Below are 25,920 nucleotides of genomic sequence, written 5' to 3'. Positions count from 1 at the left end.
GAGAGAGCAAGCAGTCAGGAAACACCATGACACCTACCAAGGTCTTGAGGCAAGAAGAATGCTGGCCTCACCACCTTGCAGAGCCCCGAAAAATGCCCAGGGATAACCCTCGGTCCAGCTTCCTCTCTCCAAAGGCAGACTGGCGACTGGGCGAATTTGCTATTCAGCAAGATCTCAGAGCAATTCAAATTCCCCTTGCTGTGTGCTTCTCTCATGAAAAGCCCCTTGTGTGCCACGCAAAAGCCTTCACAAATTCAAGCACAAGTGAATTCTGAAATCCAGGAAGGAAAGAGCTTAATTTTTTTTTTTTTTAAGATAAGCACCTATATTACTCAAATACGCCTTTAAAGTTTCTCAAACTGATCAGGGGTGGGGAGTGGGGTGGGGGTGGAAACAAAGGCCAGTTCGCTTATCACTTTCATGATTTTCATTTGCTCCTGGAAGGGGAGAGCTGTGGCCTGTATTCAACATACTGGCTGGTGGTCTGCAATCTAGTTCTTTCTACCCAGTGTAAGTCAGATGGAGTTTTTCACCTACTTAAATTTTAAAATTCTAAGATTAAGGTGGAATGAAAATTGTGGAACTTATGTTTGAAAATAGTATCTGTTCTTGAGAAACTCACTTGGTATTAAAAACAAAAACAAACTTAAGGAACACTAAGGAGAAAATACACCCAAACTGTCTGCCATTATCGATTTGAAATATTTCTTTGTCTTAAAGAATGTTATTGGAAGAAAAGAAAATGATGTTCATTTTATGAACGTGGCCCATACTGAATCCAGTTTTTCTCCAGCAATTTCTCTGTCTTTTGTTGAGAACGTGGCCTTATATTTGTCCCAGCTCCGTTCACCTACAAGGAGCCGTCTCTTTGTGTCCAAAAGGGTCAGGCTAAACACAGTTAGAATCCCAAGGCCCCCTTGTTGGTGTCGGCCGCCCATGTTCAATCAGCTCTCGCCGTTGCAAAGAGAACTGAGATGCTGAGCAAGGTCTTAACTCGGGATCAGTTCTGTTTGGCATTGTTATTTTTTAAAGCCGTTTAGATCAGACATTTATTGGCGCTAGTAAAGTCAGCTGTTGCTGTGGTTTCCTCCGCTCTCAGACTCTGAAACCAGACAGAAAATTCCGCCTTGCTACACAATCGAAGGACCGAGACGGTTACACGGTGCTGGGGACGCCACTGTTCAGAGACAGGCCTGGGTACCCAGATGCCAGCCTGTAAACAAAAGCAGGTCTGCTCTGAGCCTGGGAAGGAAACAGTATCAGAGACCAGGGTTCTTTCTTCCCAGGGGCATAGGCTTCTGTTTCCCTCTTGTGAAAATCCTTAAGACTCAACCCATCCTTAAAGCCCAGTTAGCCCTGGGGTCTGAATATGTCCCACCAAGGGGCACATGATGAAAGGCTGGGGATAAACCAGCTTCAGGAATGTTTAAGGGACTGCAGTAATAATTTGGTTTTCAGGTGGGTCAGTTGTAAAGAATCTGCCTGCCAATGCAGGGGATGCCGGAGATGTGAGTTTGATCCCTGGGTCAAGAAGATCCCCTAGAGGAGGAAACAGCAACCCACTCCAGTATTCTTTCCTGGAAAATCCCATAGACAGAGGAGCCTGGCGAATTACAGTCCCTGGGGTGGAAACGGAGTCGGACACAACTAAGCACACACACAGAGTAATAATTTATCACCGGCGAAGGGAAGGGGCCGGCGGTAGCGTAACTGCACAACTTGTGCCCTAGCAGTCAGGAGACTCAGTCCCACCTCAGTCCGGCCTTTGTCCCAGGAAGTCGCCTGACCCCGCAGACCACGAAGAGACCCCGCAGACCAGGAAGATAAGGCCTTTGTGCTGCTGGGAACAGGTCATAAAAGTGCCTGCCGCCTTTGTGTGGACCAGGGCGGATCCGCGGAGCCCGGTGCCCTTAGCGAAGGCAAGGCCGCCCGGCTGAGTTTGGAAAAGTTCGTGCACTTCCCCCGTTCGCAGCTGCGCCCCTTTCTCCAGGTGGAGGCAGGTCGGGGACACACGCTGCCCCCAGTCCGGCCGCAGGCTCCGCGATCAACTCTAATGTAGCTATTAACTCAGCCTAGCTGCTCAAAGTCCCGGCGGCCCGGGCCGACTGCTCGCCCGCTGCGTGTCCGGTGCTCGCGCTCCCTCCAGGAGCCGGGACCACCGTCTGTCCCGAGGAGCGGGACTGGGTAGGGGGCGCCCGCCGCACACGGAACTGCTTTCCTTGCCGGCGCGCTAGACCCACCGGCTGGGAAGGGTCGGTTCCCTCCAAGGGAGTCCGAGGACTGAGTCCGCAGCCCTCGCAGCCCTCGGACCTGGGACGGGGTGGGGGTGCACGGTGGGGTGGGAGGGGGAAGCGAGGGGGCGTCTCAGAAGATCCGGCAGTCCTGGAGGGCGGGCAGGAGGCGAAGGGTGTTGGGGATGAGACCGGAGTAAACTCCGAGTTCAGAGGTGGGAGGGGGATGTCTGCAGGTCCCGGGCCCTTGGAGGGGTTCGGGGAAGGGAGGGGAGGGAGTCCAGCGATCCTAGAAGGCTGGTGGGGTCCTCGGGGACACCTGGTGGCTCTGAGGGGAGGGGGGGTTAGGGGTCCTGGAAGGGTGAGTGGCCCTCAGAAGAGTCGGAGGGGGACGCAGAGCCGGAGGCGGAGGCGGGGCGGTGAGCTGCTTCAGCCCCGGAAGACCGGCGGGAGCAGAAGTCCAGCATCTGGGGACACAGGTCAGAGCGCGCCGCCGGCCTCTCATGTTCCGGGCCCTCGAGGGGAACAGGCATGGCCGGGGAGGATGCTGCGGGCGGGTCCACATTGCCCTCTAACGGAGACCCTCGGGAAGCCACCAGCAGCTTGCACGCAAGAACAGAGCGGCTGGCGGGGCGCATTAAGCCTGCACTTGCTGGATGCGCTGGCTCACCGCTGGGATGAGTGCGATTACGCCTGTGTATTAATAAGCCGTGACTCCCGGAGGTGGGATGGGTCAGGGGCTCATCGCGTCTTTGTTCCAGCATGAGATGCACTTTGGGACTGATTCTAAAATACAGTGGCTGGAGTCTGACTTTAAAAAACAACAACAACAATTATTTCAGCCACTGTGTAATTTCTTTTAAACTTTATATTTTGTATTGGAGTGTAGCCAATTAACAATGTTGTGATAGTTTCAGGTGGACAGTGAAGGGATTCAGCCATACATACACATGTATCCATTCTCCCCCAAACTCCCCAACCAGCCAGGCTGCCATGTGACAGTTGAGCAGAGTTCCATGTGCTGTATGTACAATAGGACCTTGCTGGTTATCCATTTTAAAGTTAGCAGTGTGTGCATGTCCATCCCAAGTTCCCTAACTATCCCTTTCCCCATCCATCCTTCACCCCTGAAAACCTTAAGTTCTTTCTCTAAGTCTATGAGCACTGTGTAATATTTTAGATGAAATACAAAACTGGGAGTTTAACAGCAATTGATTTAACTACAGAAGGTAATATGGTACAGCTTCTGTGCTGTGCGGTTGCTCAGTCGTGTCCGATTCTTGGTGGCCCCAGGGACTGGAGTCCACCAGGCTCCACTGTCCATGGGATTTCCCGAGCAAGAATACTGGAGTAGGGTGCCACTTCCTCCTCCAGGGGATCTTCCCCACCCAGAGATTGAACCCGCATCTCCTGTGTCTTCTGCACTGGCAGAAAGATTCTTTACCACTGTGCCAGCTGGGAAGCCTAGTCTCCATTTAAAAACATCTCATCCTTATTTTAGCGACGTGCCAGGGAATAGTTGCCAAATGAAATTACTAGCAAGTACATATTGATAAGACATCTGTACATGTGTCCTTCTATGGGTTACATTCCATCATCCACGTGTTCAGCGGGGAACTTCGGGACGCCATGTGGCTCTGTTGTCCGTTTGAGAGCACGTTGGTGTCATTCTGGAGTTAGTTGAAACTGGTGATCTGTGAGGGCACCCACAGCTGGACTTGGACTAGGGAGAAGGGAAAGGGGCCCCACAAAAGGGAGCAAACTCAGCCTTCCAGATGTCTCCCCGGGGCATGGGGGGAGGTGAGCAGGCAGTGCACAGGTCAGCCCCCAGGGCACCTGAACCATGCCCAGCCCGACACCCAACCTCCAGGCCCTCCACCAGAAGGTGCTGAAGAGCCTCGGACAGGAATGGCCTGGAGAAGCCTCCGCCCCCCGGGTCTCCCCAGGCAGATGGACTGGACTCAGATCCTTCCCTGGCCTCCCAGCCAGTCCTGTGACCAAGCCTCAGCGCTCCTGGAAGTGCTCTGAAGAGAAACCAGACATCACATGCCGGCATGGGAGGCAGTGGACTGGCCTAACAGAAATGCAGCCTGCTGTCTGACGTTTCCAGATTTAAGACGCAGGCTTCCTGGCGTCTGCCTTGCCCTGCCCTGCCCTCGTGAGAGTGGGCACCCCACCCAGAGGAGCTCCTCCCTGGGCTCCAGGGAGGGCAGGGGCCCTGGGCAGGGGCTGGCAAAGGCAAGGAAGGCCTCAGTCTCTCCCAGAGCCTCCCAGGCTCCCTGGGCCGCATCCCAGATGACACTGGTCATGCTGCCCTCCTGAGTAGCTGGAGTTTTCCAGATCACAGCCACCACCCACCTTGCAGATGGCGCTTTTTCAGGGGACACCTTGGCAAGCTACAGGGCTGCTCAGAGTATTGGCGCTGGACGCTCACCCCTCAGAGCTTGCTCCAGGCTACACACTGTACCCTGAGCCCCACCTGACCCCTCCCTGTTTTCAGAGCTATCCCTGATCTCAGACACCCACAGCTGCTGGCACCGAGCTTGTGGCTGGCGTGGGCTCCCCTCCACCTCCCCCTGTGGGAGACGTGCACACTCATCTGAGACTCACACCTGCCGACCTGGCACACGGGACCGCCGTCTGTCTTCATGGCCACTTTCATAAACATCCAAAACCACACTCAGGGGTGAAGACCCCACCCCGGCCCCAGACAGCGGAGAGTGTCTTACGTACATATATTGACGAAAGGAACCAGGCTCCACTTCTGAGGAAAGGAGCCGCTCTCTCTACCTGGTATTTCCTGCTAGGACCCGCCCTGCTTGGGAATTTCGGGGCTAATCCTCACCCATTTCCTTTTGCACCCCCTTTATCCAAAATCTGGATCAAACTAGCTAAAAATAGACTCTAGTCCTCCTGAGAGTATCCTGCCAAGTTCCGAAGGGGAACCTCTTAGCAGCAATTAGAAGGCAGGTCAAGGGCCCAGCAGGGCAGGCTCCCCAATGAGCAGTGTCAATGGCGTGCGGGCCGGGTGTGCACGATGTGGCTTTTAAAGCAACCAGGTCGACAATGCTGACCCTTTCTCTCTGGTTTCTCCATCCTAGATTTATTATAAAGTCATTAAGGACATTGAGCCAGGAGAAGAGCTGCTGGTCCATGTGAAAGAAGGCGCCTACTCTCTGGGGGCAGTGCCTCCCAGCCTGGATGGTAAGCCCCCACCCACAGGAGCAGAGGCCTGGTGCTCCATCACTTGGGCAGCGTGACAGGAGCTGAGGATTCTCCCAGCTGCTGCTCAAGGTCCAGCCCCCAGGCCCCAGATGGGCAGAACCAATTCCTCCCAACAACTTCTCAACCTGAGCACTTTGCTTTCTCCTTCCTTGGGTTATGGGGGCCACAGCCTAAATTCAGATAGGACTTGAGACAACATGACATGCTGCCTGACATCTCTGTAGTGGGAGAGTCCTAGGGGCTCTTTTTAAACTGTATAATTATCATTAGCAGCAGCAGTATACTCTCTGCAAGACTTAAACAAAAAGACCCATTTCACAGCTTGGAAACATTCGCCCCCTAGAGCTCTGTGCCAGAGGAGAGTCTCAGTCTCAGTTAAGAGAGTGCAGTGATGCCATCCATGTGTTTGAAAGCAATGACCACCTGTAGTTAAAAGCAAAAATTCCCAGAGAAAGGTTGCTGCTGCTGCTGCGGCTAAGTCACTTTATTCGTGTTCGACTCTGTGCGACCCCATGGTCGGCAGCCCATCAGGCTCCCCCGTCCCTGGGGTTCTCCAGGCAAGAACACTGGAGTGGGTTGACATTTCTTTCTCCAATGCATGAAAGTGAAAAGTGAAAGTGAAGTCTCTCAGTTGTGTCCGACCCTCAGTGACCCCATGGACTGCAGCCTTCTAGGCTCCTCCATCCATGGGATTTTCCAGGCAAGAGTATTGGAGTGGGGTTCCATTGCCTTCTCCGAGAGAAAGATTAAGGGAAGTTTATTTGGTGAGAGGGAATATTTAGGGCTTCAGAGGACCCCTCTAAGCAAGCTTTTCCAACAAGACTGCAGGAAGCGTCTCCAGTGTCCTTTCCTCTCAGCCGGTCACACAGTATGTGTCCAGTAGACACACTTCCATTCCTTGTTCATCCACACCCAGGCACATCTCTGATGATGCTTGAGAAAACCCCAGGCTCATACAGGCTCAGATTTCTGAACTCCAGATTTCTATTCCTCCATCCACATTGTTAAGCAGTATGCCCATTCACCTTGGGATCCTGGAACCATTTTTAAGTGGCGGAGGAAAAGTCAGTTGGAGGAAGCTGCTTGGCAACAAGGCTGGTCAGTTAACTCCCTATGTGCTGTGACTGAATAGATGACATCTCTTCTCTGCATGAGACCCCACAAGTGAGCCGAAGGCAGCCTCTGCTTCTCACCGTCTCTGGTGCTGATGATTCCATTCCTGCTAAAGAGAGGGGGAGGCTGGCTTTTCCCTTCCTGTCCTTCTCCCCCTGCAGCCCCCCTCCACACACACACACACAAATACTCCAAGGTTTAATGATTAATGCCACTAACTGCAAGTTTCTCTAAGGTACCGCTCCAGTGTCACGGCCTGGGAGTACGGTTGACTGGGCCAGGGAGCTAGGCGTCGGAATTAGCAGGAAGCCCCCAGGAGCAGAGTGACCTTCTCGGTCCTCAAGCATGGCCCACTTTTGTGGGGCAGCACTTTGCACCCGTGAGTTCTTCCAAAGCTCTCTCTAGAGAAGGACAATGTTATAAAACAGACTTGACCCACCCTCTCCTCTAGACTTTGGTTTTAATCAGCCCTTCGAGAAAAGGAAGTAGGTGGCTAAGCTCTGGGTATCAGGGGGATGGTCTCATTTTTCTTAAAATAATTGTTGAAAAGACCTGTGGATCTTAGATAATGCACTCAGGAAGATAAATTCGACCACACTGGGCCATGGGGTTTTGTTTGTATGATGACCTGTCTTTCTTCTGAAAGGTTATAGAAACCTTGATTCCTGTCCTTCTAATGCCTGATCTTAAATAACTTGGGTCTGCATTTTCCTAATTTATCAAACATCTGTGGGCTAATTGCTTTCCACACATAATAGTCCAACGTCAAATATTTGACTTTTCATACCCTTGGCTGTCAGGATCACTCCTTCACCTCCCAACAGCCACCCCTCCTCAGTTAACTCTGAATCGCACAGAAAGAAAATGTAAAAATGTTCCTCACTAAGATAATTATCATAAAAAATCTTTTATCCCAGTCCTAGTGAATGCAGGGCCCCTTATCACGGCAGGAACTTGGAGTGGGCTCTTGAGGGCTTTTGAGCCTCCAGTCTGTAGATTAGCATGTAGATGCCACATAATTGTGTCCCCCTGGGTTCCCTGAAGCCATTAGGCACTGATTTATTTTTCTGTTACATTCCTGCTTTGCCGCGAAAAGTTGCCGAGGGAACTTCAGACAGACGCAAGGCTCAGACTCGACACACAAGACATCAGGCCAGCATGGTCTCAGTTTAGTTGGATTTGGGTGGAAGTCAGAGCATTTGCCCCGGCCCACAGCCCCCCTCCCCAGGTTTAGATGAGGAGAGCTCAGTTCTGAGTCACAATGCTGCCTGCTCTTGTTGGGGGTAGGGGCTCTGGCAGGATGACCTCCAGGTATCACGGAAGAAGGGAGGGCAGGGGTGGGGGTGGGGGACCTGCTCTGCCAGTTCACTGCGGGGAGTGGCCCCAACCCTGTGGACCCGGGACTGGCAGCACTCTTCCAAAGCTGCAGCTTTGTAAAGAAATTCAATTCCAATTTTCCTACAAGTGACTCAGAGCAGAGGGAAGCCACTTTCAGGTTCATTAGTTCCAGGAACTTTTTATTTTGTTTTTACTCTTTTCAGTAGAGAGGGGAAAGATTTCTCTTTCAAGGGAACTTCTTGCTCTTGGGAGAAAATAAAGAAAATCATTTCCATTCAAATATGCCTTTCTTTTGAGAATGGCTCAAAATTGCTAACTTTTCCCCCTCTCCAGAAAAGGTCAAGAGGATGCAGTGTGTTTGTATAAAGCGTGAGATAGACAGATATAGCATAATGCAACATAACCATACAGCACAATGGAGCATAATACAATCAGAGTGTGACATACTCTAGCATTTCTTTTCATCGGAGTTGTTTGTGCTGGGAAAGTGAAAGCCATCCTGTCCAGGGGCTTCTTTCTTGCCCCATCCAGCTTGCCCCAGGTGTGTATTCGATGCCAACTTTACCTGTGTGGAAGATGAGGGGCACCTGTCCACACCATGGCATGAGTGGGCAAGGCTTGGATGTGTCCTGTTCCAGCCTCTGTCCTTCGACAGGAACAAACTTGGGTCCCTGGTGGGATGGGGACATGGAAGGGGGGCACCCTCCATCACTGGTTCCATCACCTCCAGAACACTCTCCAATGCCTTTGAAGTGAGATGCAGGCTGAATTTTCATTATAAATCCAAATTCCAGATCCAAGCTGGAAAAATAAGTTGGTCAGTGCTATGAAAAGGTGGGGTTGGCCCTTCTTTTCTTTTCAAATTTCAATTTCAGTGACTGTTTTGGGTCCAGAAAGAGTGACGTTCGTGGTAAAGAACCTGCCCGTCAATGCAAGAGACGTAAGAGACACAAGTTCAATCCCTGGGTTGGGAAAATCTCCTGGAGGAGGATATGGCAACTCACTCCAGTATTCTTGCCTGGAGAATCTCCATGGACAGAGGAGCCTGGCAGGCTACAGTCCATATGGGTCACAGAGTCGGACACGACTGAAATGACTTAGCACGATTAGCATGAAAGAGTAAGATACGAACTGACATTTCTCACTTCCTCTTAATGCTGGTGGGAGGGCCCCCCTCAGCCTCATTCCAGCCCAGGAAGTCAGAGCAAACCCACACCAGCGGTTTTGTGGGGCCTGGGCATCCGGTTGTGTTCTAAGATGGTGTTCTTGGTTCCAGTGGGAAGGACCCCATGTTTCTAAGGACAGGGAAGCCCTGTGAGGGATTGTGGGGGGCAGGGGCACTGGCATCACCTCACCATGCACATGCCACATAGGGTGCCTTTCTTATACCCTCAGCGGGAAACTGGGACTCAGCTGCCTGCCTCCAGGCACCCACCCAGCAGAGAGAAGGGTGGGTACCAGCTCTGCCACTTCACCTCCAGATGCCCCGGGCAAGCCAGGCGGCCTGCCCTGGCCTCCATGTACCGGTGATAAAACCTGCGGCTTAATGCGAGGCTCGGGGGAGGAAGCATGATAACGTTCCCGGGCACCAGGCCGGCCACGTGGAGGCGCCCTACCGCCGGTGCTAAGCTCACAGTGGACACTTATCTGAAGCAGCATCCAGGCTCCCTTCTGCTTTATTTTTATTTGTTGTCGTTTTTTTTAATATTTATTTATTTATTTGGCTGTGCCGGGTCTTAGTTGCAGCACACAGAATTTTTAGCTGTGGTTTGTGATCTACTTCCCTGACCAGGAATTGAACTCAGCCCCCCTGCACTCGGAGCGCAGAATCTTAGCCGCTGGACCACCAGGGAAGTCCCCTCCCTCCTGTTTTAGAGGCAACATCTTACAGACCTGCCAGTGGCTATTTTGCCAAGTGTGTCTTCTTGCCCACCTGACCCCTCCTGGGATCATGTTTGGGGCACCACTGTGGTACCAAGGACTGGCCCAGGGCCTTGATGGGCTTCATCTTAGCATCTTCTCTGACTTAGCTCTCCAGACAGCCACAGTGCGTCCCTTTCCTTCTGGCCGGCAGCGCTGCGAGATGGCAGAGACACCAGGCTCCTACAGGTCTTATGTTCTCGGATGCTGGCTCAAGGGTCAGCTGTGCGGCCGCCGTCCCCGCCTCCTCCGCCCAGTCTTCTGTGGTTGGTGGGGACCTGCTGGCCCTCTGGCCTCCTGCAGTCCATCCTATGGCTTGGCCTGTGTCTGGGGCAGGTCCAAGGGTCAGGGCACAGCCTTCCAAGCTCCTAGCTAAGCTCAGGTCCCTGCACACAGAGCAGGACTGGGCATCGCCGCCAGACTCTGCAGACTCTAAGCAGGTGCTGCTTCCCTGTCTTGTTCTTGATTTCCCACGAGCAAGACCGTTCCTGACAGCCGCCTCACGTTGGCCAGTGGGCTGGGACACCAGGCCTTGGTTGCATCTGGTCAGCACCGGGCCTGGCTCCCCCAACACATGCATGTCCCCCAGACTCCCAGGGAAGATGACAACTGCCTCCCTGTGTATCCCAGAGTGTTGTCCAAGGCCCGGGGGCTCAGCCAGGGGCCTCTCAGGGCTGGATCCCACAGGAGTGTCTCCCTTGGGCGCCCGCCGGTGGGGGTGCCGGGTGTGGCCAGACCCTACCCTCAGGGGTCTGTGGGAGCAGTGTGTCTGCCCTCAGGCCCACGGAAGCTTCCAGTCTCGAGGAGGCCTCCCTGCCTGTAGTCCACCCCCCTCTTCCCCCCAAACCCTGGCCACAGGCTCGTGTTGCCTAGCCACCCCTCCCTCCTCAGCAATCTGGGACATTGACTGTGGACCTTCTGCCACAAGGAGGGGGCAGGAGGCGGTCCCCCGCCTCCCTCCATGTCCCCACCTCCCTGGCTTCTCCCCTCAGAGTCAGGCCCCTCCAGTTAGCATCCAGCCCAAGGTCAAGGCTCTGCCCACTGCGGGGCCCAGAGGTCCTTGATCATGTGCACATGCACACTGTCACACATAAATGCACACATGCCCACACAGATTCACACCAACACACTAAAACATGTACAAATACAATCACAACTCAGACACACATTCAGAGACACAAACGTGTGCATACAAGTGTGTATTCACCCACAAATGTGTATGCACTCACGAATACACATGCACACCCAGCACACTAACTCATGGGCAGTCATGCACACAAGTGTGTACACTTAACATGCACGCATGTGTGCACACATAACACATATGCAGGCACAGAAACCCATCCGTTCACATGTGCCGAGTAAGCACACACATGAACACACAAACATGCACAAATGCAGGCGTACACATGTGAAGCTACGCAGACATGCAAATTTTCATACTGGCCACAGAGAGAAACACGTGCACACATACACAGGAATACACATGACACCAGCACAAACATGAGCACAAATGCACGAAAATGCCTGCACACCCGTGCAAAAGTGCCCTGAGAAGGAGGCAGACATGCTGGAGTATTCACCCACGTTCACACACAGCTGTATACCCGTCCACAAGGAGCACACGCATTCACATAGCCACTCACAAGAACACCTTTCGATTCATTTGTGCAGGTTCTCTATCCAGACCTGGGGGACACGGGGTGGTCCTCGGCAGGGGAGAGGGGGCCCCTACTCTGGGGAGAAGCTGGGTCCAGGCAGCCACGGGCGGAGAATGGCTCGGAGGTCATTCCGCGGGACTCACAGCTCCAAGCTGTCTGGCTTGGCAGGATCCGCAGGATGCTGCCTCGTAAACTTCATAGTAGCCGCCTCCTTTTTATTTGTTTGACCTTGACAATCGTTTATGATACGCACCAGAGCCCAGCCGTCTCTCCTCCTAATGCATATACAAAGCACTTAGCCTGGCTTCCTTCTCTGCTCCCGGCCGACGCGGGGCCCAACACTCCTCAGAATTCCTTATGGTGGACTCTAGGGTCCCTCTGGGTCCCTGGGACAGCCTCTCTCAGCACAGGACGTGAGCAGGAAGGATGCCGGAGCCTGGGGGGCAGGCCCGCGGGCTCCCCGCACCCCTTGCAGCTCCCAGGCCTGGGTGGGCCTGGGGTGGGTCCTGAGCGCCTCCCCACGCTGGTCCTCTCTTCCCTGCAGAGGAGCCCACGTTCCGCTGCGACGCGTGTGACGAGCTCTTCCCGTCCAAGCTGGACCTGCGGCGCCACAAGAAGTACGTGTGCAGCTCAGTGGGGGCCGCGCTCTATGAGGGCCTCACTGAGGAGCTCAAGCCTGAGGGCCTGGGCGGTGGCGGCAGTGACGGGCAGGCCCACGAGTGCAAGGACTGCGAGCGGATGTTCCCCACCAAGTACAGGTGCAGCCCCTCTCCCGCCCGCCTCCCTCACCCCCCAGGGGCATCACAGACAGCTGGGTCAGTTGGCTCTGGGAGCACAGAGGGAGCCCTGAGAAGGGTAGAGGTCAGCCTTGGGCCCTCCAGCCTGCCCAGGCTGAGAAAGCCAAGGCCCTAAATGGCATGGAGATATGCCTTTGGGCAGGAACCCAGCCCACTCATCTGCTCTTGGGGACAATGCAGGCCCACAAGCTGGCAGTTGGAGGTCACAGCTCACACCCTGGCCCTAAAGGTCTGGCCCCTGGTCAGAGCTTCCCCACCCACAGAGGATCCTCAAGGCACCCACTGGAGCCACTGCTGCACACCCCCCATCATGTCACCAGGGCTGAGCTGTGGGGACAGACTTGAAGGAAGTCAGGAACACAGGCCAGGCCCCCAGATATGCAAGGGTCAAGCCCCAAGACCATTTCCAGGGTGAGGTCCAGGGCCAGGCTGGGGGACGCTGCCCAAGGGGTTCTGGAGTGGCCTGACCCTCTGGACACATGCAGACTCCTTCCCAGACAGTGGACGTGGGCAGGAAGGGGCCACCCAGGGGTCTCTTCACCCCCGACCCCAGGTACCAGCCTCTGTGTCCCATGGAAGCCTCCACCTGTCCCAGGAGACTTCACAGATGTGGGCACTGATGTCCAGCCAGCCATGCGATGGTCGGATGCAGCCTCCCAGGCCCCAAGGCAAGGCAGGAGTCAGGACCTGGGAGCTGGGGACCCCAGTGGGGAGAACCAGGCCCTAAAGTCCCCAGGCTTCAGGGACCGGTGAAGACCTTCACAACCTGTGCCCGTCCTCCACCTCTGAGGATTTCCTCTGGGGCAGCCCCTGCAAAGTCATAGTGAAACCCCATCAGGTCACTAACTGGCTGTAGGATGGAGGGGAATTGAATGCCAATCCTGTCACAGCCCCCTGGGAACGGGAAACCCTCCACCCAGAACGGATGACTGAGAAAATAAGAGTTTGGGCAAATCCCGACCGAGGCCCTTGGCGGTAAGCACTGCTCACGAGGACCCGTGTTTTCTTTACATAAACACATAAATCACAATTAACAACAGGGGAAAAGATACAATCTGCCGGGTGCTGGAGAACCAGGCGTTTCTGATCTAAATGGATGGCTGGGCCCCGTAATTAACGGGCCGTGATGTATTGCTGCTTTGCTCATGAAGATTAACGGTCATACCTGGGACAGGAGAAGTGGGGCATCCCCCGAGGTGGTGGGGGGGGTGCTCCAGGCAGCCTGTTCATCCCAGTTCACCCCTCCCTGCAGCTGTGCCTGCCTTCCCATCACATCTCACTTGGAGACCCCTTGCTCACTCCCGCCTCCCCTGTGGTGTGTGCGTGGCGGGGAGCCTTTCAGTCTGGCTTGGCCGGGGGCCATGCTCTGGGCACTCAAAGGGGTGGCCTTGGGTTTCCTGGGCCACACCCCCACTCCGGGGCTCCTCTGGGACTCGTAGCAATGTTGGAAGTTTCTAGACCCATTTTTTGTTAGGCCCAAGGTTAGCATCAAGGGGAAGTTTGTCTTGAAATACAGAAGTGTGAACTGGGGCCCCGCCTGGCTCTGGACGCCTGCGGGTGGTCTTGGGTGAGGACCCGAACTCCATCCATGCCCTGGCTTCCCCCTGCCATCCAACATGGGAAGGCTGTGTCTGCTGGTCCACGCAGTGCCCTGTCCAGGCAGGAGGCAGACAGACTGGCTGCCAGGCCTCTCTCCGCTCTGGGAGCAGGAGGTGGCAGGGGCTCTGAGGGGCGGGGAGGAGGCCCTACCCTCCGGGCCCCTGCTGATCCTGGTCTCCCATGTGCAGCTTGGAGCAGCACATGGTCGTCCACACGGAGGAGCGAGAGTACAAGTGTGACCAGTGTCCCAAGGCCTTCAACTGGAAGTCCAACCTCATCCGCCACCAGATGTCCCACGACAGCGGCAAGCGCTTCGAATGTGAAAACTGCGTGAAGGTAACCGGGCTCACCCCGCTGGCCCCACCCGAGCCAAGACACAGAGCACGCGTGGGGACCACGGGCCCCCAGTCATTCAAGAGGAAGACAGGAAGTGTGCAGGGCTGCGCAATGGGGAAGGAGAGGGTGGCCAGACCAGGTCCTCTCGGGTTCCCACCTACATGGCAGGACAGACTCCTGGGTCAAAGACCTGGAGCTTAAAGCTTCTGAGCTCCTGTCTGGAGCACCCTCAGGGCCACAGTTCTCTCGAGAATTATTATTGAAGAACCAGAGTCCAGAGAGGCCTGACAGCCCACCTAAGGCCATCTAGCATGTCACTGCCCCAGCAGAGACTGGTCTGGCCAGGCTCAGGGCGGTGGGCAGAGCGCCCAGAGAGACCCCCATCCCGTGACCTGACCCGGGGTCCACAGGGAGCGACCGACAGGATGTGACGCACCGGAGTCTGTGTCCCCAGGTGTTCACGGACCCCAGCAACCTGCAGCGACACATCCGCTCTCAGCACGTGGGCGCCCGGGCCCACGCCTGCCCAGACTGCGGGAAGACCTTCGCCACCTCCTCGGGCCTCAAGCAGCACAAGCACATCCACAGCACCGTCAAACCTTTCATATGTGAGTGAGGGCCCGCCCGGCCCCTGCCCGGCTCCCTCCCGGCGTGCCCAGGGTGGCCGTGCTTGGGGGTCAGCCAGGGGGCGAAGTCCTCAGGCTCTTCCCTGCTTGTGGGACCCCATCTGTCCAGAAAATACTTGCGGCAGCTGCCAATCCCTCTGCCCAGGGGTGGCTGCCTCCTGGCGCCACTTTATCATTACCCTGCTCCCTCGCACGCTCTTACTCTGGGATCCATCTTGCTCTGGCCTCACTTTCCCCTCTTGCGCCCCTTGGGTCCTCCCTGTGGCTCACTCGTCCAGTGGCTAGAGGTGGGCAGTGGGTAGTGAAGATCCCTGTGGTCCTGCAGAGAAGCCAGCAACTTACCTTTACCCTCCCTGCCTCCCCTTCCCCTCCCTGCCTCCCCTTCCCCCCACACACGGGCTGCCCAGAGCTCCAGCAGGTGTGATAATATCAGTGCTTCCCACTCACCTGCAGCCTTTGGGGACCCCAGGCTGCATGCCTGTGCTAACCTGGGTGGCAGGGGCCAGCCATGAATAACTGGACCCCTGTCCACATCCCGTTGACCTGCCAGTGGAGGAGACGGAAGCTAAACCATCACCAGGGTGGGAGGAGGGCTGGAGGGTCAGGAGGCTCTCCAGGTGCCCAAGTAGGTGTCATCTGGCCCATATGCTGGGAGGTGGGATGGTCTATGAGTAACCCAAGTTCTGGCAGAGAGCTCGAGGAGGTGGGCAGGGGGTGGGGTGAGAACGACGGGGTGCCTGCCAAGAAGGCTCATGACAGGGCGCTGTGAGCACAGAATCCTTGAGCTTGTGGTGTGTCTGGGGAGGGAAGTAATAGGAGAGGAGTCAGAGGTCACAGGGTTACGTCCTGGGAATCTAGTGGGCCAATGCAGGAGCATGACCCTACTTCTCAGAGTTTAAGAGATATTGAAGGTTCTTCTGTCTAGCACTGCACCAAGTCATCTCACTTGAGATTGTGCTGAGTCACTGTTCACACCAACACAAAGCTGACTCATCAGCCAGCGTAACTCACCAGCGTTGTCCTGGCTCGTGGTTAACACCAGCATCCTGCTGAGTCAGCATTCACAGGACCTTGACCTGATTCATTGTTCACACCAGCATTGCACTGGGAGTCATTCACATAAGATTGTGCTGAGTCACTGTTCACACCAACACAGAGCTGACTCATCAGCCAGCTTAACTCACCAGTGTTGTCCTGACTCATAGTTCGCACCAGTATTCTGCTGAGTCAGCATCACACCAGATCGACCCGACTCATCCTTCGCATCAGCATCACACTAAGGGTCATTCACATAAGATTGCGCTGAGTCATTGTCCACACGAGGTTGTGCTGAGCCATCATTTTACACACATGAGTTCACAGCACCCTTACAAAACCTGACGGACCAGGGACCACGCTGTGTCCAACCAAAGGGAAGTGACAGAGAAGGAAACAGTCTTGGCAGTGTGAAGTGACCAGGCCTTCAAGGCCCCACTGCAGCTCCAGGGGCCTGGCTGCTGACCCCAGGCTGGGTGGCCTGGGACCTCTCGGGTCCCAGCACATCAATGTTGGGGGTGGGAGGAGCTAACTCTGGGAACTTGAGGACTTGGGTCTCAGTGGTTTCACCAATGTGGGGGTCTCACAGGACTGGACTGCTCCCCCAAAGAGGCCATACTTTCTGGCTGGTCAGGCCTTTGTTGAGTAGCTGGGGCTGTGCTCACCTCCTGCCCACTGCCCTGAACCTAGGCTTCCAGCTATCTTGCTAGAGGTGACTGAGCCCCCATCTCACCTGGGTCACCCACTCCCTCAGTCAGGGAAATGCACTTCTTGAGAGTGAGTATGTGTGTGTGTGCAACACACACAATCCACATGCATACTTTACAGGAAAAGAAACTTCTGACCAGCACAAGCACTGGCCAGGGTCCCTCTGCATCCCGCAGGGCATGGGTACACTCCACCAGGCACTGGTCCCACGTCCAGCTCATGGTGGACTGCTTGGGCCTTTCCCAGCCCCTGCAGGAAGCCAGCTCCCTTCGCCAGCTCTGTCAGCCATCACAGGACCAGGACCCACCTCGCCAGGGACCTCAGTCTCCCAGAGGCCTCTCTGCAGCCCCAGCATTTCATCAGGACCCCTTTCTCGTGTGACTGGGTGGATGGGAAGCAAAGGTCCCAGTCTCCCTTCACCCAGCCATGGCCACTGGTCCCCGAGCCACCCCCACCGCACACACCGGGAGTTGCCCTGGGAGGGTGCCATTTCCAAGCTCAGGATGGCAGAAGCCACTGGTGAGGTGCCACGGAGCCCCGCTGTGGGGGACGGAGGGCGTCACTGAGCCTCTTCAAGGGCCGGGAACGTAGCAAGGTGTCACTCGTCCGGCCAGGAGCCCTGAGCCAGGGAGTGGCCTCTCTTCCCCCAGGGGTCGGCAGGCGGCCTGAGGGTATTTATAGACCTTCCCGAGCAGCAGCAGCCCCTCTGCACCAGCCTCCTCCCAAAAGGGCAGATTTGATTAAACGAGGCAGTGCTCTTCCCCCTCAGCCTTGAAAACGTCCCGCCAAGCCAGACAGCCAGGAAGGCAGAGCCGTTAATATAAATAGATATTGTGATTAAAGAGCACGATCAGCTCGGGGCCAGCGCTCCCAGCGAGATTCGCATGACATCAGGCCGCGAGAGTGTGGGGAGAGCGAGAAACACGCTGAAATCATTGTTTCCACGGGGGCTGCATTTAGAAAGCAAATCGTCCTGCAGAGAGAGAGAGACAGACTGTGTGTGTGTGTGTGTGTGTGTGTGTGTGTGTGTGTGTGTGTGTGTGTTCCTCTGTTGCTGGTTAGGAAAACAAGAAGAGAAAGAAAAACTGGCGGTTGGCCGACACTCAGCTCACCATTGGGAAAATGGCGAGACTGGGTCGCCAGGGCCTGCGGGGCCTGCCATTCGGCTCTGGCTGCCACCCTCTCCTGTTACGCACAGAGCTGGAGCAGCCTTTCCATCCCAGTCTGGGGAGGTCTCACTTTTCTCAGATATGGAACCAGCCCCCTCGGGAGCTCCCCTCCCACCTCCACCTTCTAGCCACCCCCAGACTCTGATCTCACAGCCAGAAGCTCTGCTCCCAGGCCTGGGGATTAAGAACCCCAAGGGGCTGGTCGCTCCTGCGGCCTCCCTGTCCTGGGAGGCAGGGCTGGAGGCAGAACGAGGGGGGAAGCTGAGAGCATTTTAAACCTTAGGAAGTGGGCGGCCTAGCCCAGGGGGTGTTGTTTTCCTCGCTTCTGCTGGAACAGCATGGCTGGCATGGTAGGGAGACCTGGTGGGGAGTCTGGATGGGCAGGTGCAGCTGCATACGTGATGGTATGCCGTGTCTTTGCCTGTCTCTGGGAGCAACTTTGAAGACCTCGGTCCCACCTGACAAACTCATGGGATCGGGAGAACACAGAGCAGCAGGGCCCATTCTCCAGTGGAGAAGGCTGAAGTGGGTAGAGATCTACCCAGGCCACCCAGGGACCCCAGGGGAGGCACAGGGACATCGTCACCAATCCATTTTGGTCACCAGAGACCAATCCCAGGGAAGGGTGCTTGTGCGTAGATGTGTATATGTACACATGTGTGTGCAAGTACATGTGATGACACAGTTATAGTGCAACGTGTTTGTGAACATACACACTCATGCATGACACACTCATGTACATAAGCGCACGTGCCCATAGACCTGTGTGCATATCTACATGCATGCATACACCTGAGTGCACATGCAGGTACTCATACCCAGTGATGCATGTGTGCACACACATGTGCACACATGCACTCACACACACGCACACACATCCAGGTGCACGCCACTCCAGGCACCCAGCCGGACCCCCAGTGCCCCAGCCCCAGGCAGTGCGGGGTCCCCGTCGCCTCCCCTCACACCGCTGTCTCTGCCCTGCTGCCCCCAGGTGAGGTCTGCCACAAGTCGTACACGCAGTTCTCCAACCTGTGCCGCCACAAGCGCATGCATGCGGACTGCCGCACGCAGATCAAGTGCAAGGACTGCGGGCAGATGTTCAGCACTACCTCGTCCCTCAACAAGCACCGGCGCTTCTGCGAGGGCAAGAACCATTACCCGCCGGGAGGCATCTTCGCGCCCGGCCTGCCCCTGACCCCCAGCCCCTTGATGGACAAGGCCAAGCCACCCCCCGGTCTCAACCATGCCGGCCTGGGCTTCGGCGAGTACTTCCCCTCCAGGCCGCACCCCGGGAGCCTGCCCTTCTCCGCGGCACCCCCCAGCTTCCCCACGCTCACGCCCGGCTTCCCGGGTATCTTCCCTCCATCCCTGTACCCCCGGCCACCTCTGCTACCTCCTACGCCGCTGCTCAAGAGCCCCCTGAACCATACGCAGGACGCCAAGCTCCCTAGCCCCCTGGGGAACCCGGCCCTGCCCCTTGTCTCTGCCGTCGGCAACAGTAGCCAGGGCACCACAGCGGCCGGGGGGCCCGAGGAGAAACTGGAGGGCCACCTGGAGGAGGCGTACGCCACCAAGCTCAAGCCCCGGGGCAGCGACCTGTCAGACGGCAGCGACTTCGAGGACATCAACACCACGACCGGGACCGACCTGGACACAACCACGGGAACAGGCTCCGACCTAGACAGCGACGTGGATAGTGACCGTGACAAGACCAAGGACAAGGGCAAGGCGGCCGAGGGCAAGCCGGAGTTCGGGGGCAGCACGGTGCCCCCAGGCGCCCCCAACAGTGTGGGCGAGGTTCCCGTCTTCTACTCCCAGCACTTCTTCCCGCCGCCCCAGGAGCAGCTGCTGACAGCGTCAGGCGCGGCGGGCGACTCCATCAAGGCCATCGCGTCCATCGCTGAGAAGTACTTCGGGCCCGGCTTCATGGGCGTACCGGAGAAGAAGCTGGGCGCGCTGCCCTACCACTCCGTGTTCCCCTTCCAGTTCCTGCCCCACCTCCCTCACTCCCTGTACCCCTTCACGGACCGTGCCCTCACCCACAACCTGCTGGTCAAGGCCGAGCCAAAGTCGCCCCGGGACGCCCTCAAGGCTGGCGGCCCCAGTGCCGAGTCCCCCTTTGACCTCACCACCAAACCCAAAGAGGCCAAGCCCATCCTGCCGGCGCCCAAGGTGCCCCCAGCCCCGGCGTCTGGTGAGGAGCAGCCGCTGGACCTGAGCATTGGCAGCCGTGCACGGGCCAGCCAGAATGGAGGGGCCCGGGAGCCCCGCAAGAACCACGTGTATGGCGAGCGCAGGCTGGGGCCCAGCGAGGGGCTGCCCAAGGCATGCCCAGCCCAGCTGCCCCAGCAGCCACCCCTGCACTACGCCAAGCCATCGCCCTTCTTCATGGACCCCATCTACAGGTATTCACACGCCCCGCCCTCACGTGCTCTCCCTGGGGACCACCTCCCCTGCTCCCCCGAGCTTTGTCCCCCTGTCTTTGCAGCTTCAGGAGGTGCTTCGGCTCTGGGCAGGGAGGGGTCTGTGCTGCTTTGAAGTTCAGGCCCGGCTCGGCCCTTTCCTAGGGTGGGCGCCTGGCAGGGTCTTCTGGGCACACTTGGCTCCTTTCTTAGATGCCACTGGGAAACGCACTGCCCTCCCTTGAACCCTGCCCCCAGCCTGTCCTCAGACTCCACCCCAGAGGCCTGCCTGCTGGTGTCTCCCGCCTGCCTGTCTGGACCGACTCTGCCTCCCAGGACACTCCTGGCTCTTAGGTCTGCTCCAGCATCTCTGCTTCCCTGCGATGCCCTGTGGCCCCTACACAGGCTCCACCCCTCTCCGGAGCCACAGCTGGGGTTCCTGTTGGCCTAGGGGCGATCAGAGGAGCCACTTATCCCCAGAGGGAGGAGGTGGAGGGAGAGAGGTGAAAGCTCTGGAAGGTTTGCAAAACATCAGCGTTCCAGCCCTCTGATAGACCTTCTGGTGAGGGGCCAACTGATTCCCCCTCCCCGGTTTCTGAGCAGGCTTTGATCAGGGGGTTTTGGCCCCCATTGCACATGTCCCAGGGTGCTGGAAGGGCTGCGCCCTCAGGAGGGAGCTGTGCCCATGGGCGGGCCTGGAGGGGCTTGGAGGGGCAGGCAGGTGTGGTGCTTCAGCCACTATTACAGGCTCATGGCTCTGTGTGGGAGGGGCCCGTGTGCACATAGGTGAGTGTGTCTACATGGGAATGCAGCAAGCATGTGGCCACTCTGAGGGCTCATGGGAAGCACAGGGGCCAGGCAGGGCCTGGGGATGGGTGTGCAAGTGAGGTCACCCCTGCAAAGGTTCAGCGGGAGGAATGATGGCAGGATTGCCAGCGACAGGGAGGAGGGAGCATGGACCAGCCTCCTGCTCCGCCCTCCTCACCCACCCAGGTCCCCCTGCTCCGCACTCACCCAGGGCCCTGGCCGGCCTGTGTCTGTAGCTGGTTCCATTTCCTGCCAGGTCTTGGCGTTGTCATCACAGGAAACCTGAAAAATGGTCCCTTGGGTGTTTCTTTAAGAACACACCATCCACAGATGGTTTGAGAAAGTGATCAGAGGCCTGTCACCACTGACGGTGGCTCACGGGCTTTCTGGGGGTGAACATGCCCGTCAAAGGCCCAGGGGGCACCTGCCAATTCCAGTGAATCTGTGGGACTGGGTGTGGGAGACAGGGGATAGCTGGGGTTCAAGGGAGGAGGCAAGGAGCAAGCAGCCCTCACACAGAGGAAAGGGTGGGACTGGAGACCTAGAGACCAAGGCTCCTGGTCAAGCCCCCCGAGTTGGAGCCAGCAGGCCTGCAAGAGGCTCTGGGTTAACTGTTTCCCTTCAGCCTCCTTGTCCACCCTGTCCCAGCTCCCCTCCCAGCCCCCAGTCCTCCTCTACCCCTCCCCTTCCCACTGCAGGCCTGGTTCGGGGCTTTGGGCCTTTTTCTGGAAGTTGGCGGGGCAGCCAGTCAGGCCTGGAAGCAGGAATTGGCCACAGGGCCCCCCCAACCCTCCCCTACTGCCCAAACTTCTCTGAGACCTGGCTTGCGTCGGGCTCTTGCCCTCTGGATTTAGGGTACAGCTGCTGATGGAGGAGCTGCCTGGTCCCCACCTTCACACACAGACACCAGCAAAATGCCCAAGATATGGGGTAACCTCTCCCCACCGCCCCCTGAGCCCAGTCAAGATGAACACTCATGGTGTCGAGAAGGTTCCCTCCAAGTGAAGGTGTGGGCAACAGTCACTGCCTGTGTAAACGGTGGCCAAGGGCTAGGGGACAAGGTCCTCCCAGCTCCTGGTTGGTCCTGGGGTGACTCCAGCAAAACTCCCCAGTGTCCCCACAGGCCCCCCCAGGTGTGACCATGGACACATACCCATAACCCTCCTTCCCCCCGGTTGGAGGAACCCCAACACCACCAGGCTGATTCCCACCCCCCCCGACCCTCCTGCCCTTCTCACCTCCACGTGCTGCTGGCTCTGTGACAAGGCCAGGGACACTGTGATGACGAAAGCCGTGTACCTTGGCAGGGCGCATGTCTGCTGGGGGTCAGGGGTCAGCTGGCAGGGGCTTCACGGAGCCAGCCTGGTGGGCTGCATGAGACACAGAGGGCAGGAGAAGGCAGAGGACGACCTTCAACACCCTCTCCCTCGCTGTGAGACCCCTTCCTCTCCGCCCACACCACCCACCCCGGGGGCCTTATTGAAAGACCGACCCAGCCCAGCTTTGAACGGGGCCTCTGCTAAAGCCCTGAGGTCGCCTAGGGGCAGAACTGAGCCTAAGAGGGGTGGGAGTGTGGCCCTGGACAGACGAGGCGGCGGTCCCCGCAGCCGTGTCTGCCTGCAGGGAGGTGGTAGGACTCCCAAGTCACCTTATATAAATCTCGACTCCCATGCGGGAGACTGAGGCGGGCTTCCTTGGGAAATGGTGAGAGGAGGAGGTCAGGGGAGGAGGGACAGCCTCCTCTTCCACTTGCTGAGATTGGCAGTTGTACTGGCATTTGGGGAACATTCTGGAACTGTTGTCTCCAGCAGCTGTCTTGAGGTTTTAGGTAGACACTGCCTGGCTGCTGTGGGGAGGCTCTGAGACCTCCCCAGGGCAGAAACCTGCTGATCACTCACACAGCCCTGCCCGGTTGGACCCTGTTCGCTCACACACCCACCCAGTTGGACAGAGCACCTGTGCCAAGGGCTCAGTAGAAAAGGGAAGTCGGGTGTAGGTGGCAGCCCCCATGTGCCCCATGTTCCGCTGTTGGGGAGCCCAGGGACCCCAACAGGGCCGAGCCCTCCCTGGGCAAATGGGTCAGTGGGCAGAGGCTGCCACACACGGGACCCTTAGGGAAGAGTCCGGCATCAGGCGTTCATCACATGCATGGGTGCTGGCAGCTGGGTGGTTGGGGGGACACTGGGGAGACTCGAAGGGGTCCAGACCTGGGTGTGGTGTGGGGAACATGTGCTCAGACAGGCAAGTGCACAGCCGGGTCACAGACCGTCCTTACGGCATCAGGTGAGACGTGGTCACAGGGCCCGGGGAAGTTGGGCTCTGAGGTGAGGCCCCCACCTTGTGACCGATGGGGCACAGGTGGGTGCCAGGAGGGGCAGGGACAACAGCCCCTCCCCGCCCAGTGCTGGGCTGCTCAGTGGGGTCCGTAACCCTCTGTGTTGCTGTCCAGCAGGGTGGAGAAGCGGAAGGTGACCGACCCGGTGGGAGCCCTTAAGGAAAAGTACCTGAGGCCATCCCCGCTGCTCTTCCACCCCCAGGTAAGGCCAGCGGGAGCCTGAGGTCCATCCAGGCCCAGCCACAAGCCCCAGGCAGGTCTCTGCTTCCCGTCCCTGCACACCCACTCATCCCTGTGAGGTTGGGGAAGATGAGACAGGGCTGGACAGGTGAGGCAGGAGGGTGGTCCTTGGCGGGGGAGCCCTAGGAAGCAGCCAGGGACACTGGCCCACAGGTGCCCCCCTCGATCCACGGCTGGGAGGGGTAGTGAACGTTGCCCCTGCAGCAGTGGGCTGCAGCTCTGATGGAGCATATCCAAACATTTGGACCACAGGGAGAATGAATAGGAGAGAGCCAGGGAGGTGTGGACGCCAGCAGCCTCTCTGGTACAAGGGACATGGGGGCACTTAAGAGGAAAGATCAGCAGAGGAGGGCAGCGCAGAGGGCAGAGGCAGGGAGCAGGTCAGCAGCAGAGGGACGGGCATCGAGCTCAGGGGATCCCAGGGAGTCGCGGACAGACGGACTGCCTTCCCCCGGGGATGCAGAGGGTGGCGAGGCCACCTGTCAAGACTAGAATCAGGAGTCTGGGAAAAAGAACCCCCAAGTCTGGGGAGTGGTCACAGACTCCACCAAGCCTGCAGGCACTCTGTGCCCCTGTTCTCACCACTTGGAGCCCGGCCCTGTCCCCAGACCCACAGGCCTCCCCTGCCCCAGCTGGAGAAGACTCAGGACTGAGTTGTGGGCCAGCCTGGACCCAGACTCCAGACCCGGGCATTGTTCTCTCCCTCTGCGTTTCCCGCCTGGGACAAACCCGTGGTTTATGGAACCTGCACCCCGCCTGGGTTCACAGCTAAACTTACTGCCTCCCATTGTCTCATGAGGGCCTCGGAGTTTGGTTAAGAACTTCCCCTGGTTTCCTCGGGCCCTGCTGGAAAAAGCAGGCAAGCCAGCCAGGCACATCCTGTGTTTGTGTTTGTGCGGGAGCTTGGCTGGGAATATCTGATCAGGCAAAGTGGGCTGGGCAGGCCGGACCCTCCCAGGCCTGAGGAAGAGGGACCTGGCAGGGGGCTGGCTGCCCATTGTCTCTGCTGCCTGCTCCCCCAACCAGCCACCCCTGCTGCCTACCCCTGAGCCCAGATCCGGGGCTGGGGGTGGGAAAAGTGACTAGTAAGTCCTCTGATGAAATGGTCTGAGGTGAGGCCATCACTCGGACAGGGCAGCTTCCAGCCACTGTAAAGTGTTGGGGGGGTGGGGGCAGGGGTCACAATGCACAAAGACACCAACATGCTCTGGTCAGCTGCCTCTCATTTCTGAGGCCCGACATGCAGGTGTGCAGCCCCTGGGGTTGCAGGGAGAGGCGGTCCTGCCAAGCCACTGCTCCTCACCACCTCTGGGCCGGGGAGTCTGGGGCAGTAGTCCCAGAACCTCCCAAGGCTGCAGCTAAAACTGAGACCCACTGGCAGATGGGCAGCAGTCTGTGTGCCTAGATCCCATCATCTAGGGATGCATCTGAGGGGCCAGGCAGTGTCCATCTGTCCATCAGTGGAGACAGGTGGGCCATCCACAGCTGGAAGCACCATGCGTCTAACGGGGGAGCATGCCCATCCCATAGGGATGGTGAGGCCCAAATCCTGCAACTGTGCAGAGCTGGCCAGGGTCTAGGTGGCAGCCCAGGGTCAAGGGAGGCCTCAGCCATAGGATGGACCCCATCTTCTGTTTGTTAACCCCTTTCTGGTGTCTTATCTAACCACTCAGTTGTTCCCCAGCCTAAACCCTGAGGGACTCCAGACACAATGAAAACTCTTCCTTTCTCAGTCTCATCCCAGCCTCCCACAGGGCCTGACTTGCAGCAGGCAGCCTCAGGTGGAGAGGAGAAGTGCTGCTAAGGCCTGCGCGGCCCCTTCCCTGCTTCTGTCCCCCAGCCCCAAGGCAGGCACAGGATTCTAGTCAGAACCCTGCCCACCAGGTGGAAATGAGCAATGCCAGGAGAAAGCAGCTCCCTTCTCCGCCCCAGGCAAGCCTGTGGCTTCTCCAAGGAGCAGACAGGCAGCCCCTCTGGGCCATGTCACCACATCTTGTGTCACGTCCCTTTGGCCTCAGCATTCCATGGTTGAGTGTTGTCTTAAACTATTGAATTTCTTTTTAGCACTTTGCCTGCAGTTATGGTCTGCTGCCACTAGGTGGTGGTGGTGCTTCAGCTTTATGAGCCATTTTTTAATTTGAGGTTCAGATAGCTATCTTAATTTTATGGGCTTCTCTGGTAGCTCAGTCAAGAATCTGCTTGTAATGTGGGATATCTGGGTTTGATCCCTGGGTTGAGAAGATCCCCTGGAGAAGGAAATGACAACCCACCCCAATAGTCTTGCCTGGAAAATCCCATGGACAGAGGAGCCTGGCAGGCTGCGGTCCATGAGGTTGCAGAGTTAGACAAGATGAGCGATCAACACTAACTAAATTTTT

At 57.3% G+C, this 25,920-nt stretch overlaps 1 protein-coding gene across 1 annotated transcript in view; it reads left to right on the top strand.

Moving 5' to 3' along the window:
- Positions 1–25,920, top strand: part of PRDM16 (PR/SET domain 16) — a 229,019-nt gene that overhangs the window by 184,213 nt on the left and 18,886 nt on the right. The window contains exons 6-11 of the mRNA XM_068985749.1: positions 5,333–5,435; positions 12,033–12,246; positions 14,073–14,220; positions 14,675–14,828; positions 18,750–20,163; positions 23,420–23,504. Of these exons, the coding sequence (XP_068841850.1) occupies positions 5,333–5,435; positions 12,033–12,246; positions 14,073–14,220; positions 14,675–14,828; positions 18,750–20,163; positions 23,420–23,504 (2,118 nt within the window). The remainder of the gene's footprint in view (positions 1–5,332; positions 5,436–12,032; positions 12,247–14,072; positions 14,221–14,674; positions 14,829–18,749; positions 20,164–23,419; positions 23,505–25,920) is intronic.

The sequence above is a fragment of the Capricornis sumatraensis genome, chromosome 14 (genome assembly GCF_032405125.1).
Source record: "Capricornis sumatraensis isolate serow.1 chromosome 14, serow.2, whole genome shotgun sequence".
Classification (NCBI taxonomy): Eukaryota; Metazoa; Chordata; class Mammalia; order Artiodactyla; family Bovidae; genus Capricornis; species Capricornis sumatraensis.
This window is presented reverse-complemented; position numbering and strand designations above follow the sequence as displayed.